Below are 19,888 nucleotides of genomic sequence, written 5' to 3'. Positions count from 1 at the left end.
CTTCCGTCATAGCTCGTTCCATTCTGTTACGTTGTCTGCTTGTTGCACTACTACTTTCACGTAACTGGTTGAAGAGATTGTTAAATAATCGCGGAGATAGTTGACGTTTATTGGCATATCTTGCCGCATGCACTGTACAAGAACGAACTGCGTTCTTGATACACCATGAGCATGTCGGCTTTTTGCATTGGTAAATCCCATCGTCCATTCACGACCTACTGCTTGCACAGCTACACACTAACTGACTAGCAAATCGCAGTGCAACTAAAGAACGTACACGCACACAGCAAACATGACAGCATCGTACCTAGCAACTGCTCGGGTTGAATGGCACAAACGATTATTGGTGTGGAAACTTTTTAGAATATGGTCTCTCATAAACGACTCGCAACGAACTCTAATTTACTCTACTTTTAGTTCGTTAGTGTCAATAGGCATTGTTTCATTTATAAAAGTATATTTACACAATAAATACGCTTTCTAAGTACTAGTACACTCTGTTCATTGGCTTACAATACGAGGTCCTGTCTACCAATTTATTCTGTGAAAACCACACGTCAACAGCACTTTCCATTTCTGCAATATTTGCGGTGCGTGTTTTATTTTCACTCTATTATATACCGTAACATCATATTGCTGGGACAACTCTGTTTACTAACCAAAGGCGAAATCTTGTTTGGTTTCTATACTTTCACTCTGTTATGTCCCATGGAACCATAGTTGGAGTAACTATGTACACTGACAAACAATATTCTTACTCCAAAAAAGTAAAGTCAAAACGGCCGGTGTTGTCAGTTCAAAGAATTTGGTGAAGAGCCCTTGTTCAATGATTTCGGTATTATAAATTCACACTCCGTGTATACATACTCTCTCACGAAGTTTGTGGTTAAACTGTTATATAATCGCCGGCTGAAGTGGCCGAGCGGCTCTAGGCGCTGCAGTCTGGAACCGCGCGACCACTACGGTCGCAGGTTCGAATCCTGCCTCGGGCATGGATGTGTGTGATGTCCTTAGGTTAGTTAATTTAAGTAGTTCTACGTTCTAGGGGACTGATGACCTCAAAAGTTAGGTCACATAGTGCTCAGGGCCATTTGAAGCCATTTGTTATATAATCAAAAAGATCCTGCAACATTCACTCAGTGCACACTAGATGGAAAAACAATTCGCATTTTGACAACATTTCATTTACGTCTGTATGGAAAGACCTGCACTATTCTGTGGCTTTTATTTTCTGTAAGCTTCCGACAGAACTGAAAAGGCTGAGTAATAAATCCCAGATTTGAAAATCTAAGTTGATAAGCTTTCTTGTGGCTCACGCCTATTGTTGTGTACATTAGCTCCTCACAGTAGCTCAGAGGCCTACTGTGTCACATGCTACTTTTTTTGTTTTCTTCCGATCTTCCTGTGGATTATTCAGTTGGATGGTCAAGAGTCATGCTAGGTCCCCAGTGCCTTTAATAGCCATCTTGCTATAGCTCAAAGCAGCTGTTGACGTTTATTTTCCTCTGTGTTTGCGAATTAAATTAATTTCTTTAAAAAAATTCGCCGCTGCAAAGCACTACGTATTTCTTTTTTCTGTTCATTACCTAAACTTGTTTCGACAGCTATGTATCACCATTAGTGAGTCTTGTTTCATTTCTGTAGAAAATATTATACGAATTTCGTGATTGGTTTTCTATTTTAGGTCTAAGAATTTTAACATGTGCAATTTTTTGACTAGTCACCTTCAGCTTCATAAGTTCTACTCTGTAGGAATCAGCATGGGTTTCGAAGAAGACGATCGTGTGAAACCCAGCTCGCGCTATTCGTCCACGAGACTCACAGGGCCATAGACACGGGTTCCCAGGTAGATTCTGTGTTTCTTGACTTCCGCAAGGCGTTCGATACAGTTCCCCACAGTCGTTTAATGAATAAAGTAAGAGCATATGGACTATCAGACCAATTGCGTGATTGGATTGAAGAGTTCCTAGATAACAGAACGCAGCATGTCATTCTCAATGGAGAGAAGTCTTCCGAAGTAAGAGTGATTTCAGGTGTGCCGCAGGGGAGTGTCATAGGACCTTTGCTATTCACAATATACATAAATGACCTTGTGGATGACATCGGAAGTTCACTGAGGCTTTTTGCGGATGATGCTGTGGTGTATCGAGAGGTTGTAACAATGGAAAAGTGTACTGAAGTGCAGGAGAATCTGCAGTGAATTGACGCATGGTGCAGGGAATGGCAATTGAATATCAACGTAGACAAGTGTAATGTGCTGCGAATACATAGAAAGAAAGATCCCTTATCATTTAGTTACAATATAGCAGGTCACCAACTGGAAGCAGTTAATTCCATAAATTATCTGGGAGTACGCATTAGGAGTGATTTAAAATGGAATGATCATATAAAGTTGATCGTCGGTAAAGCAGACGCCAGACTGAGATTCATTGGAAGAATCCTAAGGAAATGCAATCCGAAAACAAAGGAAGTAGGTTACAGTACGCTTGTTCGCCCACTGCTTGAATACTGCTCAGCAGTGTGGGATCCACACCAGATAGGGTTGATAGAAGAGATAGGGAAGATCCAACGGAGAGCAGCGCGCTTAGTTACAGGATCATTTAGTAATCGCGAAAGCGTTACGTAGATGATAGATAAACTCCAGTGGACGACTCTGCAGGAGAGACGCTCAGTAGCTCGGTACGGGCTTTTGTTGAAGTTTCGAGAACATACCTTCACCGAGGGTCAAGTAGTATATTGCTCCCTCCTACGTATATCTCGCGAAGAGACCATGAGGATAAAATCAGAGAGATTAGAGACCACACAGAGGCATACTGACAATCCTTCTTTCCACGAACAATACGAGACTGGAATAGAAGGGAGAACCGTTAGAGGTACTCAAGGTATCCTCCGTCACACAGCGTCAGGTGGCTTGCGGAGTATGGATGTAGATGGAGATTCTGAAAATGCTATCACATGTTTTTCCTTGATCTTTTTCTAAATGTAGTTTCAGCTGAGCAGATGTCATAGTTTTTAGACATGAAATAGAAAACCAACCACGAATGTGATACGTAAGTGTCGAAACGTGTTGGAGTAAAGAATAGAAAAGAGAAGTACATTATTTTATTCGGAAGGCGTAGTTTAAAAACGCAAATACTTTCATTGTCTCGTAGAGTCCGTGTTACGACGAGCATAGCTGCAATCATGGTGGAATGGGGTGACAAATGCTACTATTTACTTGCCTCTAATACAATTCTTTCCAACTTCCCTGTCTGTGGCGGACATGAGGTCACGCATTTATCACAACAGGCCGGAGAACGTAACCAGTGGATTCCAATAGCATTGAAACTTTATGGCAGATTAAATCAGTGTGCCGGACCGAGACTCGAACTCGGGACCTTTGCCTTTCGCGGGCAAGTGCTCTACCAACTGAGCTACCCAAGCACGACTCACGCCCCGTCCTCACAGCTTTAATTCTGCCAGTACCTCGTCACCTAGCTTCCAATCTTAACAGAAGCTCTTCGGCGTAACTTGCAGAAGTAGCACTCCTGAAAGAGGGACGGGGCGTGAGTCGCGCTTGGGTAGCTCAGTTGGTAGAGCACTTGCCCGCGAAGGGCAAAGGTCCCGAGTTCGAGTCTCGGTCCGGCACACACTTTTAATCTGCCAGGAAGTTTCATATCAGCACACAGTCCGCTGCAGAGTGAAAATCTCATTCTGGAAACATCCCCTAGGTTGTGGCTAAGCCATGTCTCCGCAATATCCTTTCTTTCAGGAGTGCTAGTTCTGCACGTTTCGCAGAAGAGCTTCTGTTAAGATTGGATGGTAGGAGACGAGGTACTGGCAGAAGTTAAGCTGTGAGGACGGGGCGTGAGTCGTGCTTGGGTAGCTCAGTTGGTAGAGCACTTGCCCGCGAAAGGCAAAGGTCCCGAGTTCGAGTCTCGGTCCGGCACACAGTTTTAATCTGCCAGGAAGTTTCATATCAGCGCACACTCCGCTGCAGAGTGAAAATCTCATTCCAATAGCATTGTGTGACGATCCCGACGACGCTGCTGGCGCGTTCTGAAACGAGTGGCGTGTTGCAGACTGGGCCAGGCGGTGAAGATCCTGATCGGGCTGGCCATCATGTTCACGTACCCGCTGCAGTTCCACGTGGCCACGGAGATCGTGCTGAAGATGGTGGGCGACCGCGTGTCGCAGAAGCGCTGGAACCGCTTCGAGTACACTCTGCGCGTCTGTGTCGTCCTGCTCACAGGTGAGTGTGGGTACCTGCTGGCAGGTCCGCAAGGTGACGCCCTGACAGCTGGGCTCTGCTCCGGCAGCTGAACACTGTCCGCCCCCGATTCGAATGCGTAATCCGTGAACAAAGCCGAGTTCATTGAGAATAGAAGACTGAACGAAAGCTAATAAAAAGGACAAGGAAGTCCAGGTACAGTCCAGGGTCGAAATCCAATAGCCAGAACCCTTTAATCGATAGCAGCTCATGCAACAGACTGTACTAACATAATCATGACTGACAGGCTGGCCCCGTAGTATCACACACATGTTGTAACGTGCCGGGCTGAATCCTTGTATTAGTGCCACTTAAAGTTCACGTCACAACCGGATGTAGTGAAACATTTCCTCACCCAGTAGATAGTGTGCAGTGTTGTTGACCTACCTTGCTTTGCTTATTCAATATTGTCTTCTCGGTAGCTGCGTCCGTCTCACCTAAATCACACTGCAGTTAAGAAGCCAGGATCCTAGATTATGTTTCCCAAAATCAAAAGTCAAGATCGTATTCATTGTTGAACACTTATGACAGCCACAATGCGATTTATTTGTTATCACTCACACACACAATATTCAAGTGACCAGGCCTCTTAAACTTAATAATCGTCTTATTAGGTAGGTCAAAAACTTCCAGTCTTTAACAATGTTCTCAATACGCGTTAAATGTTCAAAGCCGAATACAATTACACTTTTTTGGTACCGACCGGAAAAGTTAAGCTTCTGTTTCATGTATTATCACATCTCATTCCGGCACCGACTTGCCGCACTTTGCTCCATGAGAATCTAACCGAGAACTAACCGAGAACTGCACCAGCTCGGACCTTATAGAGACGAGTGCTTGAATATTTGACTATTTCTGTTAATATATTATAGATTATAATTTCCCAGGGTTAAAATGATCCTTTCTAATAGGTTTTGAAGTTAACTATTGCGTTTTATTACTTAAATAACATGAGTGAGCTGCATCAATTTGAATACGCAGAACTAGCTTATGCATCCGCAGTGGGAATTCTATAACTATGGCAGCCCTCTTGAACAATAATTTTTACTTATTCAAATTTACTTAATTCTTAATTAATGCACTTACAAAGTTGAGACTGGAGTCATTTTACGTAGAAAAATATAGGTAGCAAAAGTATCAAAACAGACCTCGGAATTATTCAGTAGTTTGGTCACAATTGGCACTGAAAGTCACACAGGCTACAGATTTCAAGTCTTGACATCTATTTAACTAATAGACTTTAGGTTAATTTAAATTAACCTGAACATTTTGCTGGAATCAGTGAAATTTTGAATTTGATCTGTTAGCTCACTCGAATTTTACTTAATATGTATGGCACAATATACGTCGTTGTTCATAACTTTTAATAGGATGCATTTCCAATAAAACTAATTAGCTCAATACATTCAGACTAGACATTAGAATGTACTGAAATAATAGATTTTACTAGAGGAATTTTATTTAAACTAATTCTGAATTCTGTGCTATGAAGCTGAAGGCCACAGAATCTGTAGTCGGAATCTGTGTAATGAAATGAAAAAAAAGAAAAACGTTGCTTAACTAAGTTACTGAAGGAGTGTAGCCTAAAACCAAAACAAGATAGCAGTGGGCAACCCTGCTTCGTTACAATGTCCCAGGTATTAATTGTTAACTGCGATCTGCAGTGCCGCTGAGGAGATGTCGAAACCGGCCGTTGGTGGGGATATTGAAATTGTGCTGAATATTACAAGCCGCCCGTAGTGGCCGAGCGGTTCTAGGCGCTTCAGCCTGGAACCACGCGACCGCTACCGTCACAGGTTCGAAGCCTGCTTCGGGCATGGATGTGTGTAATGTCCTTAGGTTAGTTAGGATTAAGTAGTTCTAAGTTCTAGGGGACTGATGACCTCAGATGTTAAGTCCAATAGTGCTCAGAGCCATTTGAACCATTTTGAATACTACAGTGCAAGGGAAACACTTTAATATCAATAGATGATTAAGTAAGTATAGACACAAGCTTCCATCACAATTCTCTTTACCAACGCAAATTTTATCATAAGCAAGCTGACGATTCACGTATCATCTTCAAGGGGACTGGTGGAAAAATATTTTCATTCTGCTTTGGACAATTCTCTTTCTGCTTCTTTCGTATTAACATAAACGTAAAATAAAAAGGCGAAAACACTAATTACGGCAGAAGACGGTTTATAAACAGAAGAGAAATGTATCTGATGAAAAACACTGTGGAGACTTGCCCCCATGAACCATGGACCTTACCGTTGGTGGGGAGGCTTGCGTGCCTCAACGATACAGATAGCAGTACCGTAGGTGCAACCACAACGGAGGGGTATCTGTTGAGAGGCCAGAAAAACGTGTGGTTCCTGAAGAGGGGCAGCAGCCTTTTCAGTAGTTGCAGGGGCGACAGTCTGGATGATTGACTGATATAGCCTTGTAACACTAACCAAAATGGCCCTGGTGTTCTGGTACTGCGAACGGCTGAAAGCAAGGGGTACTACAGCCGTCATTTTTCCCGAGGGCATGCAGCTTTACTGTATGATTAAATGATGATGGCGTCCTCTTGGGTAAAATATTTCGGAGGTACAATAGTCCCCCATTCGGATCTCCGGGCGGGGACTACTCAAGAGGACGTCGTTATCAGGAGAAAGAAAACTGGCGTTACACGTATCGGAGCTTGGAATGTCAGATCCCTTAATCGGGCAGGTAGGTTAGAAAATTTAAAAACGGAAATAGATAGGTTAAAGTTAGATATAATGGGAATTAGTGAAGTTCGGTGGCAGGAGGAACAAGACTTTTGGACAGGTGAATACAGGGTTATAAATACAAAATCAAATAGGGGTAATGCAGGAGTAGGTTTAAAAATGAATAAAAAAAAAAATAGGAGTACGGCTAAGCTACTACAAACAGCATAGTGAACGCATTATTGTGGCCAAGATAGACACGAATCCCACGCCTACGACATTAGTATAAGTTTATATGCCAACTAGCTCTACAGATGATGAAGAAATTGATGAAATGTATGATGAGATAAAAGAAATTATTCAGGTAGTGAAGGGAGACGAAACTTTAATAGTCATGGGTGACTGGAATTCGAGAGTAGGAAAAGGGAGAGAAGGAAACATAGTAGGTGAATATGGATTGGGGGTAAGAAATGAAAGAGGAAGCCGCCTGGTAGAATTTTGCGCAGAGCATAACTTAATCATAGCTAACACTTGGTTCAAGACTGTAGATTAAAACTGAAGAAAGGTGGGAATTTAAGTAGATGGGACCTGGATAAACTGACAGAACCAGAGGTTGTTGAGAGTCTCAGGGAGAACATTCGGGAACTACTGACAGGAATGTGGGAAAGAAATACAGTAGAAGAGGAATGGGTAGCTTTGAGGGATGAAATAGTGAAGGCAGCAGAGGATCAAGTAGGTAAAAAGACGAGGGCTAGTAGAAATCCTTGGGTAACAGAAGGTATATTGAATTTAATTGATGAAAGGAGAAAATATAAAAATGCAGTAAAAGAAGCAGGCAAAAAGGAATACAAACGTCTCAGAAATGAGATAGACAGGAAGTGCAAAATGGCTAAGCAGGGATGGTCAGAGGACAAATGTAAGGATGCAGAGGCTTATCTCACTAGGGGTAAGATAGATACTGCTTACATGAAAATTAAAGAGATCTTTGGAGAAAAGAGAACCACTTGTATGAATATCAAGAGCTCAAATGGAAACCCAGTTACAAGCAAAGAAGGGAAAGAAGAAAGGTGGAAGGAGTATATAGAGGGCCTATTCAAGGGCGATGTACTTGAGGACAATATTATGGAAATGGAAGAGGAGGTAGATGAAGACGAAATGGGAGATAAGATACTGCGTGAAGAGTTTGACAGAGCACTGAAAGACCTGAGTCGAAACAAGGAGCCGGGAGTAGACAACATTCCATTAGAACTACTGATGGCCTTGGGAGAGCCAGTCCTGACAAAACTCTACCGTCTGGTGAGCAAGATGTATGAGACAGGCGAAATACCCTCAGACTTCAAGAAGAATATAATAATTCAAATCCCAAAGAAAGCAGGTGTTGACAGATGTTAAAATTACCGAACTATCAGTTTAATAAGTCAGAGCTGCAAAATACTAACGCGAATTCTTTACAGACAAATGGAAAAACTGGTAGAAGCGGACCTCGGGGAAGATCAGTTTGGATTCCGTAGAAATGTTGGAACACGTGAGGCAATACTAACCTTACGACTTATCTTAGAAGAAAGATTAAGAAAAGGCAGACCTACGTTTCTAGCATTTGTAGACTTAGAGAAAGCTTTTGACAATGTTATCTGGAATACTCTCTTTCAAATTCTGAAGGTGGCAGGGGTAAAATACAGGGAGCGAAAGGCTATTTACAATTTGTACAGAAACCAGATGGCAGTTATAAGAGTCGAGGGGCATGAAAGGGAAGCAGTGGTTGGGAAAGGAGTGAGACAGGGTTGTAGCCTCTCCCCGATGTTATTCAATCTGTATATTGAGCAAGCAGTAAAGGAAACAAAAGAAAAATTCGGAGTAGGTATTAAAATTCATGGAGAAGAAGTAAAAACTTTGAGGTTCGCCGATGACATTGTAATTCTGTCAGAGACAGCAAAGGACTTGGAAGAGCAGTTGAACGGAATGGACAGTGTCTTGAAAGGAGGATACAAGATGAACATCAACTAATGCAAAACGAGGATAATGGAATGTAGTCAAATTAAATCGGGTGATCCTGAGGGAATTAGATTTGGATATGAGACACTTAAAGTAGTAAAGGAGTTTTGCTATTTAGGGAGTAAAATAACTGATGATGGTCGAAGTAGAGAGGATATAAAATGTAGACTGGCAATGGCAAGGAAATCGTTTCTGAAGAAGAGAAATTTGTTAACATCGAGTATAGATTTAAGTGTCAGGAAGTCGTTTCTGAAAGTATTTGTATGGAAGTGAAACATGGACGATAACTAGTTTGGACAAGAAGAGAATAGAAGCTTTCGAAATGTGGTGCTACAGAAGAATGCTGAAGATAAGGTGGGTAGATCACGTAACTAATGAGGAGGTATTGAATAGGATTGGGGAGAAGAGAAGTTTGTGGCACAACTTGACAAGAAGAAGGGATCGGTTGGTAGGACATGTTTTGAGGCATCAAGGGATCACAAATTTAGCATTGGAGGGCAGCGTGGAGGGTAAAAATCGTAGAGGGAGACCAAGAGATGAATACACTAAGCAGATTCAGATGGATGTAGGTTGCAGTAAGTACTGGGAGATGAAGAAGCTTGCACAGGGTAGAGTAGCATGGAGAGCTGCATCAAACCAGTCTCAGGACTGAAGACCACAACAACAACATGGAGTGTAGCCATGTATGGAAATGAAACGTGGACAATAAATAGTTTAGACAAGAAGAGAATAGAAGCTTTCGAAATGCGGTGCTACAGAAGAATGCTGAAGATTAGATTGGTAGATCACATAACTAATGAGGAGGTGTTGAATAGAACTGGGGAGAAGATGGGCCTGTGGCACAACTTGAGTAGAAGAGGGGATCGGTTGGTAGGACATGTTCTGAGATCACCAATTTAGTATTGGAGGGCAGCGTGGAGGGTAAAAATCGTAGAGGGAGGCCAATAGATGAATACACTATGCTGATTCAGAAGGACGTAGGCTGCAGTAGGTACTGGGAGATGAAGAAGCTTGCACAGGATAGAGTAGCATGGAGAGCTGCATCAAACCAATCTCAAGACTGAAGACCACAACAACAACAACAACTGTTGGAGATGAAAACAAACATAGCAGAATAACTGAGTAGAATATTAAGTAATGTAACCAACGTCAATGCGTTTTGAGACTCCCCAGTTGTTGAGTTAACCTGTAACAGAATACATTAGCACACCCCACTTACCTTCCTCTCAGGTCAACATTTACCAGGAAGAGACAAATTACATCTTCCTCTTCTGTTTTAATTTATTTTAAAACAACTGAAAATGGGACGGCGGAAGAGATAAAATTCCTCAACTCAGTGCCTAACTGACCATAAAGAGTTCCTGAGAAGTAGAATGACTATAAAACTGCGAAAGTAAACGAAAAATATTCTGTCGCAGCCAAGGGAGGTGTCACATGTCCCATTCGACCATGAGGGCTATCCCCATTAGTCCAAAACGTTTCGACACTGGGTTAATAGAAACTGTAGAAAAGTTAAAACAGTGGTTTTAATTTTTAGATATTCTACACAATCTCTTCCCACTTGAGTACAACGCACAGAACGCTCAAACAACAATATGAAGTCGTCTGTAAAAATACATTTTTTAAATGTTGTTAAAAAAATGGTTCAAATGGCTCTGAGCTTTATGGGTCTTAACTTCTGAGGTCATCAGTCCCCTAGAACTTAGAACTACTTAAACCTAACTAACCTAAGGACATCACACACATCCATGCCCGAGGCAAGATTCGAACCTGCGATCATAGCGCTCGCGCGGTTCCAGACTGTAGCGCCTAGAACCGCTCGCCCACTTCGGTCGGCAAATGTTGTTCAGCTCAAGCGTCACATTGGCTTGAATGTCGGTTATGTCGCCAGTTTCTGCATTTTGTCGTTTTGTGGCAGGTTTGAATTGATAACACCAAGTCTCGTCACCGGGATGATTTTTTTTCCAGAAAAGAAATGTCCGGCAGCCGTCCAGGCGTCGTTGGTTTTGTTCGGGAGACAAGATGAGCGCTAAAAACGTTGCACACTCTTTCCTCTCGTTCAGAACATTCTGGCGAGCGTACTCAGTACTTAATTTAGAGATGTTGCATCATTGCGATTTGTGACACAAAAACTGATGCATTATGGCCTCACTTTCACTACTTAACACTGCCTGCTCACAACTGACTAGTCACATACAAATCTTTTGTGTCCACTTGGAAGTTCAAGCTGCGACCAGAGTTACTCCGCTGAAGTCGCTTATAGGCTTGGAACTTTTTGGGTGGACGGTGTATGTCATCTGCTCATCTTAGAAGTCGTCCCCATTAGCGCACATTTCTCATATATATATATATATATATATATATATATATATATATATATATATATATATATATATATATATCAAATGATCATCCGATTTGGCACGTCTATATTTCTGAAATTAATAAAAATTTACAATGAAATAATTTGTTTTTTGGTGAACGGGCATCTCAAAAAGTATTTTGTTCATACCTTTTCATAAGTGTTCAATATGCCCCCTTTGAGATGCACGGGATATGTTAATGCGGTATTCAAATTGTTCCCACACTGCTTGAGCATGTCTTTGAGTTACAGCTTCCACAGCTGCTGCTATGCGATATCTCTGTTCATTCATTGTTGTTGGTAAGTGAAGGACATAAACAGAGTCTTCTACATCTACAGCTACATGGATAGCCTGAAAATCACATTCAAGTGCCTGGCAAAGGGTTCATCGACCCACCTTCACAATTCTCTATTATTCCAATCTCGTATAGCGCGCGGGAAGAACGAACACCTATATCTTTCCGTACCAGCTCTAATTTCACTTATTTTATCATGGTGGCTGTTTCTCCCTATATAGGTCGGCGTCAACAAAATATTTTCGCATTCGGAGGAGAAACTTGGTAATAGGAATTTCGTGAGATGATTCCGCCGCAACAAAAAAAGGCCTTTGTTTTAATGATGCCCATCCCAAATCCTGTATCATTTCAGTTACACTTTATCCCTTATTTCACGATATACAGAGAGTACTGCCATTCATTGAACTTTTTCGATGTACTCCGTCAATTATATCTGGTAGGGATCGCACACGGCGCAGCAGTACTCTAAAAGAGGACGGACAAGCGTAGTGTAGGCAGTCTCCTTAGTGGACCTATTACATTTTCTACGTGTCCTACAAATAAAACGAAGTCTTTGGTTAGCCTTCCCCACAACATTTTCTATGTGTTCCTTCCGATTTACGTTGTTCGCAATTGTAGTTCCTAGGTATTTAGTTGAATTTACGGCCTTTAGATTAGACTGATTTATCATATAGCCGACGTTTAACGAATTACTTTTAGAAGTCATGTGGATGACCTCATACTTTTCGTTATTTAGGATCAATTGCAAATTTTCGCACCATACGGATATTTTTTTCTAAATCGTTCTGCACTTTGTTTTGATCTTCTGATGACTTTATTAGTCGATAAACGACAGCGTCATATGGAAACAACCTAATACGATTGATCAGATTGTCTTCCAAATCGTTTGTATAGATAAGGAACAGCAGAGGACCTATAACACTACCTTGGGGAACGCGAGAAATGACTTCTGTGTTACTCGATGACTTTCCGTCAGTTATTAAGAGCTGTGACCTCTCTGACAGGAAATCACGAATCGAGTGGCGTAACTGAGACGATATTCCACAAGCACGCAATTTCACTACTGCTTCTATGGTACAGTGTCAAAACCGTTCCGGAAATCCAGAAGTACGGAATCAATTCTTCTATAAACCCCCACAAGAAATAATCACATACAGTCAGGTCCGGTGACCTTGGAGGCCAGTAACTTAAGGATGAATCATTTGGTCCAGTGTGACCGATCCACCGTTCAGTAATCCTTTGATTTAAAAATTCCCGCATTTCCAGATGCTAGTGTGTCGGTGCCCCATTCTGTTCGTAATCTAAGTCGTTTGAATTAGTCTCCAACTGTGGGAAAAGGAAGTTCTCAAGCATGTAGAGATATGTGCTTCCTGCAACAGTGTTCGTGGCAAATAAAAATGGACCATACACATTTTCCCGTGAAAATGGACAAAACACATTTAATTTTGGAGAGTTCCTCTCATGTTGTTCAACTTCATGAGGTTGTTCTGTTCTCCATATTCTCACATTATGTCATTTCACCTTTACATTCAAGTGGAATGTTGCCTCGTCACTATAAGCGTAGAAGGAAACTATCATCCTCCATCTTGCGAAGATCGAAGTTACAGAACTCCACACGTTGTTGTTTGTCACCTTCAGGAATACTTTTCAGTACCTGAGTTTTGTATGGTTTCATGTGTAAACGTCGACGCAATACACACCAGACGGACATCGAGGGCATGTTGAGCTGTCGAGCTGCACGGCGAACGGATTTCCACGGAAACTTTGTGAAACTATGGCGGATGCGTTCGACGTCTGTGTCAGGCACTCGGGGACGGCCCGGCGATTTGCCTTTACACAAACAACCTGTTTCTCAGAATTGTTCATGCCTTCAGTTAATGCTCTGTGCTGTAGGAGGATCCACACCATAACTAGTACGAAAGTGACGCTGAACCGTTATTACTGACCCGCACTGCGCAAAACGTAGAATATTAAACACTTTCTGTTGTCCCGAACCAGTTTTAGTAGAACTGAAGTGGACGCACAGTATTTTTACGGAGTCCAATTTTTTATCCAATCCAATCTACCTACCGTCACGAAAGATGTTGATGAAATGATGAGGACAACACAAACACCCAGTCCCCGGGCAGAGAAAAATCCCCAACTCGGCCGGGAATCGAACCCAGTACCCCGTCATCCAGAGGCAGCAATGCTTTGTTCTTTCCAATAGTACGTTGCTCACTTACATATCTCTAATAACATAAGAATTACGACTTTTATGAACTGGATGATTCTTTTTGATACACGGTGTAACAAAAAGAATCATATATATATATATATATATATATATATGGGTAAGATTAACAATGATACAGCCCAAAGTATACGGTGAGAGAGAAAACTGGGAACGTAAGAGCCGCCATTGAGTGCAGTATGGTCCTAGTTAGTAGAAATGTAATTGTAAAGTAAGCTTTCCTCTTCACTTCCCTTCTAACGGGGATTAAGTGTCCACAGAAAAGTCAGGTGAGGTTGAAGGGCAAGGAACAGGCCCTGCTCCCACTTTGAATCATATTGGCACATTAACTGTCGTCTTTCAACATCAGCAAAATGCCGGTGCTCCATTATGCTGTTGCACGTTCTCCAACAAAGGGGAGCATTCTCAAACAGTCCTGGAAGATACATCCTTCCATCTAGCCCCATTAGACGATCACTCAGTACACCTAAAAGCAATCAATGAGAAATCCTTGTGATGTGGAGAGTCGTGAAAATTAGTCCAAGAATGTGTATCACGAAAATGAAAAATATCATAGTGCGTCAAGTCAGCTTCATCCGTAAATAAAACGTTGCTTGGAAGCCAATGGTTGACAGTAGCCTATGTCTCTGCATCCACTGACAGCATCTACAGCGCAACCAAATCTTTGTCAATTATATGTTAATATGACTTTGTACATTGGTGGCAACTAACACAGTGAAATATCTAATATGTACTAACACATATTTTTTTCAGTTTCAACATTTTCTTGACAGGGAACTAGCAACTTTATTAAATCTCTTAAAGCGTTTATTAACGATTGTGTCAACCTATTAGGCGTTCAGCCCCTGTTCCCCCAGCGACTTTTCCCGAGAACGACTTTGCGCCATAACATCGCTGCGGAGAGTAAACAGATGCATAAGCGTCTGCACAACTTTCTTTTTCAGGTCAGGTGGCTAGCCCTTTATATACCTTCGTCGTGCGCGAAGAGATGGATATCGCAGCTGTGTGCTCAGCACAGTGTAACTTTCCAGCTATTAATTCACCTACGATATTTGCTGAGGGATAGAGGCTGATATTTGTCCCGTTTAGAATTATATACAGGGTGAAAAGTATTTAAACCGACAAACTCTGGGAGGCTGTAGGGGACTTCAAAACAAATATTTTTCCCTAATGTCATTTTTTTCTATGAGGATTATTTAAACCGGTGGAGGCCGTATTACGCTCTTCAGTTGTTACAGGCCGCATTACGATATTCAGTTGTTGGAAGGCGTATTACGCTCTTCAGTTGTAGGCAACTGCTGTCCACCAGTGTAGTAGTGCATTGTCTTTGTTTACTAATGGAGCGATACATCTGGAGTGAGTACACTGATATGGTTGGTGCGTACTACATCCTAATCGCCGTACCCCACATCATACGACCTTTGCTGCTGTGTACCAACATCTCCAAGAGACCGCTTCATTGAGCAGATTACCTAGACAGGGACGCCGTCGCACGGTAAAAACGCTGCAGTTTGAGGAAGCTGTCTTGCAGCATGTGGAGCGGGATCCTTCAATCAGCACTCGCGCAATTGCACGTATCATGGGGACAAATCAAACGAATTCCAGAACAGTCCTTCGAGAGCAATTGTTACGTCCATTTCACTTACAGCGTGTCCACAATCTGGAACCAGCTGATTATCCGCCCAGAGCACAGTTTACGCAGTGGTACCTGGAACAATGTGAGATGCATCCTACATTTCCATCCTCTGTGTTTTTTACCGATGAAGCGACGTTCGGGCGTAATGGAGTCTTCAACAAGCACAATTCGCATGTTTGGAGTGCGGATAACCCACATGTCAGAGTTACTAGCGCTCATGAAGTGCGGTTCTTCGTGAATATGTGGGTCGGTGTAGTTCGGGACTGTTAAATTGGGCCGTATCTGCTACCTAGGCCATTAAAAGGAAGGCACTATTACAATTTTCTCGTCAGAGGATTGCCAGAATTGCTGGAAGACGTCCCGCTCCCTACAAGACAACGCATGTGGTTCCAACATAACGGGACGCCGGCACATTTCAGTCGTCGTGTGCGTCGATTCTTGGACCGACGGTTCCCAGAAACGTGGATTGGCAGAGGTGGTCCTGTACCATGGCCTGCTCGATCCCCAGATATGTCCCCTCTGGACTTTTTTTGTGTGGGTAGACATGCGCAGCCTTGTTTACGCAACTCCTGTTGCATCAGAAGAGGATCTGGTTGCCCGGATAGTAGCAGCAGCAGGAACAATTCAGGATACTCCTGGGGTTTTTGCCCGTGTCAGACAGAACATGATCCGACGGTGTAACCTCTGTTTACGTGTTAATGGAGGCATTTTTGAAAATCTACTGTAATTGAAATTGGGTTGTGTTAATGTGTTGTGTCTTGGTTATAAAAAAATGGAAAAGTGTTTGTTGATTTAATTAATTTGCCGCCAGAGAAATCTTCCTATACCTGTTTAATTACTCCTCATAGGAAAAAATGACATTAGGGAAAAATATTTGTTTTGATATATCCAACAACCTCTCACAGTTTGTCGGTTTAAGTACTTTTCACCCTCTATAGTAGGGATTCCTGGTATTTCGGGATAATGAGCCTAGAATACCAACCAAAACCTGTAACGTTTTGAATAGATTGAGTTTTAATCTTACATCACGTGCCCATTTTGATATGAATTCTGATAGGGGTGGGATGGGGGGGGGGGGGGGAGGGGGGCGGAGCCTTTAAATTGGTACCAATAGTTTCTGAGAAACAAGAAATTCATTAAATATGTCTTAGTATATAGAAGAACTCACCAATGCTGTTGCTGTTGCAGTCTTCAGTCCGAAGACTGGTATAATGCAGCTCTCCGTACTAGTGTATCCTGTGCAAGCCTCTTCATATCCGAGTAACTAGTGCAACCTGCATCCTTCTGGATCTACATCTCTCGGTCTCCCTCTACGATTTTTACCCCCCAAACTTCCCTCCAATACTAAACTGGTGATCCCTTGAGGTCTCAGAATGTGACGTATCAACAATATCCTTCTTTTGCCAGAGGGGAGTACACTGTACTCTGGTGCGACTGTTAGAACTGTGTCTTTCATTTGGTCTCAATTTGTTATTACTTATTCCTACAATGATGAACTGCCTTTTACCTCACTTGTCACATTTTTCACTTACTATTTTTTTACGTTACAGAAAGAAACACTTTATTCGGAACAAACTGTTTTTGTAGTCATACGAAAACCTGTTCAAAAATCGGAAGTCTTTTCCAGGAAGGAAGAGGAGGTGTAAAATACTTGCAAACACATGTGTGGAGTAGTTGTGGAGAAGAGGGAGGAGTGCGTGTGTGACAAATGTTGGTCTGCTGACTGCTTGCAGTGGGCGTGGCGGCGGCGGTACCGGAGCTGGGGCCGGTGGTGTCGCTGGTGGGGGCTGTGTGCTTCTCCACGCTGGGCCTGCTGTGTCCAGCGGCCATCGAGATGGCCACCTGCTGGCCCAGCCGCTGGCTGATCGCCAAGGACTCGCTCATCATCATCCTCTCGCTCGCCGCCCTCGTCTCCGGGTCCTACACCAGCATCCTCGAGATCATCGAGGCGTTCGGCTCGTAGCACTAACCACTCTGCTCCACCGTGTCGGTGGGCTGTGGCGAGGGCTGCCCACTGATTGAAACGGCGATCCAGGGACCTCCTGGTCTTCTCGTAGCCACTGTGTGGCCACTGCCAAACGTCCCTCGTGCACACAGCGAGACGAGCAATTCAGCCGTCGTCATGTTATCTGCAGTTCCTTATAAGACCACTGTATTCCTAACCATTTGCTTCTTTGTCATAGAAACATGTAAAAGAGAGCCCTGGAAAATTAATGACGTCTCTAGGAAATCCACTCATGTATGTAGACACCATGTGGAATGATGAGAGAGGCCTTTATGCGGAACCATTACGAAGCTCGGTGTCGGCATCTCGCAGAACTAATAGACCATCCCTTGTACTGCTTTTGGCTGTACTGTTTAAAGTGATACAATCTAGAGAGAGGTGTGTGACAACCTTGTGCCTTGTTCCACCCCAACAGCATATATAATCTTTTGTACAATTTGAGGTAAGCTGTATGTAGAAATTTCCCATATATTCGTAATGTGGCAAGAGCTTAGATTTTTTTCCTTATATGCTTAGCACAAAAAGAAAAACACGCACATGACAGAGTGGAAAACACACTGGTGAAGTATAAGTAAATAGAAATAGACACATTGTCAGAGAGAGAGAGAGAGAGAGAGAGAGAGAGAAGGAGAGACAGATATATAAACAGAGACAGGTGGAGAGAGAAGAGGCCAGACGGATATGAGATTCATTTCCGAAAGCTCATCTTGTGTCTTTAACAACTTACAGTTTCAATCGAACTCTTTCTAGATCGGAACCCTGCAAAATGAGAACGCAGTTTCAGTTTCTTGCCCATGTGCGTACTATAAGATTTTTTTGGGGTACTGTTTGCTTTTTTAGTTTTACAACGATAACGAATCAGAAGAAAGAAAATATTGTAAGAGAAACGATCATGTAGGAATCAGTTTATTATAAATATCTTTGTACAGCAGTGCAGTGAATATTTCCACTGATGGCTAAAACATTCTGAGAAGCAAGATTTTCCCAATAGGTAGGCAATAAACTGCTCCTGACCATGTGTAGAAGTATTCCACATATTATGTTCCGACCATTACGACGTATTTTCTTTGAAAGTAGTTTTTCTCTGCTGGGATTGTCTTGGTATAAGCTTTCAACTTTTTTCTTGAAATAATTATAAACTGAACAACACATCACACTCCTCATAGAAATAAAATATCCATGAATATGGCTTTAAAACGCAGATATTATTATTATTATATTTTTTAGTTATTTTTAAAGCTTTTGCTTGAAATATTTCGTGAAGATTGTTATGTATTTATTATTAGCCATTCTTTACCAGAACTACTCCTATAGATTTATGTCCCAAAGATGTTACCAAATATTATTTATTTCATTTTCTTGAGATATTAATATTTTGTCTTATGAAAAAGACACAATTGTAATATTTATTGTGATAAAGAAATATTGTAATGTTAGAATATATAATAAAATCTGTTTATAGTTTTAGTGTCCAATTTCTGTTTTTGTGCTGTACTGTATCTTGCTGATAGAACAGCCTGCAATGCGTTTCTGTGTTGCATATTTCTTTCAAAAATCTTACTACGTTCTGGGCTACATTACGTAAGAAACAACAAATTCTGAATGACATAACAAATTTCCTTTCACAACTATATGATTTGGATTAGATTAGATTCAGTTTTAGTGCCATAGACCCAAAAATGAGATGATTCTCGTGGGTGTGGAAGAAGTCAGAAAGTATAACATAAAAAACGTAAAACATTTGAATATAATACTTCTTTGATCATTTGTCAGAAGATTGTCAAAATATGTTAATACATTACAATAAACTGGAACTGATAATATTTACAGAATTAGTACACTGTCAGAATGAAACATAGTTATGCCCTTTTCTGTTAATTTGTCATACACAAAATACCTAACTTGTCTGTTGACCAAGTGTTTGACTTAAGCTGGTCTAACAGTCCCTGTTAAGGTATTTATCTGTAGAGTAGGAGTTGCCTATCAAGCAGTCTTTCAGACTCTGTGTAAACTGTACTGTATCTGGAACTAAGTTAATGAATGACGAGTTTACACTACACCTTCCTTTTTGCAAACGGTAATGTAAACGATGATGATAATGCACTTTTTAGGAATAAGATATTACGATCCTTAGCACCATCCTCATGTTATTATCAGAGACGAATGGATACAGTGGATAAATATCTTCGTCAGAATATTCTTTGTTACAAATAAACATAAATCTGCCAAAATATTTTAAAAAAAGTAAAAATCAAATACACATGCACACACATAAATACATGTGCACGGGACGAAATACTATCTTGATCTTGTTCTAATCCACAGAAAACAAGGGAAGTGAAGTGACTAAGCTGAGTATTTAGAGAAAAGGGATCTTGTGTCGAAAATGAATATTCCAAGGGGTGCGACATCTTGAATGAACAACGCATTTGAGTGAACT

General features: G+C 41.7%; 1 protein-coding gene across 1 annotated transcript in view; it reads left to right on the top strand.

Moving 5' to 3' along the window:
* Positions 1-18,923, top strand: part of LOC126474073 (proton-coupled amino acid transporter-like protein CG1139) — a 206,044-nt gene extending 187,121 nt beyond the window's left edge. Inside the window, exons 9-10 of the mRNA XM_050101482.1 lie at positions 4,062-4,231; positions 17,177-18,923. Of these exons, the coding sequence (XP_049957439.1) occupies positions 4,062-4,231; positions 17,177-17,406 (400 nt within the window). The 3' untranslated portion in view covers positions 17,407-18,923. The remainder of the gene's footprint in view (positions 1-4,061; positions 4,232-17,176) is intronic.
* Positions 18,924-19,888: the final 965 nt, after the last annotated feature.

Source organism: Schistocerca serialis, chromosome 4, assembly GCF_023864345.2.
Source record: "Schistocerca serialis cubense isolate TAMUIC-IGC-003099 chromosome 4, iqSchSeri2.2, whole genome shotgun sequence".
Classification (NCBI taxonomy): domain Eukaryota; kingdom Metazoa; phylum Arthropoda; class Insecta; order Orthoptera; family Acrididae; genus Schistocerca; species Schistocerca serialis.
This window is presented reverse-complemented; position numbering and strand designations above follow the sequence as displayed.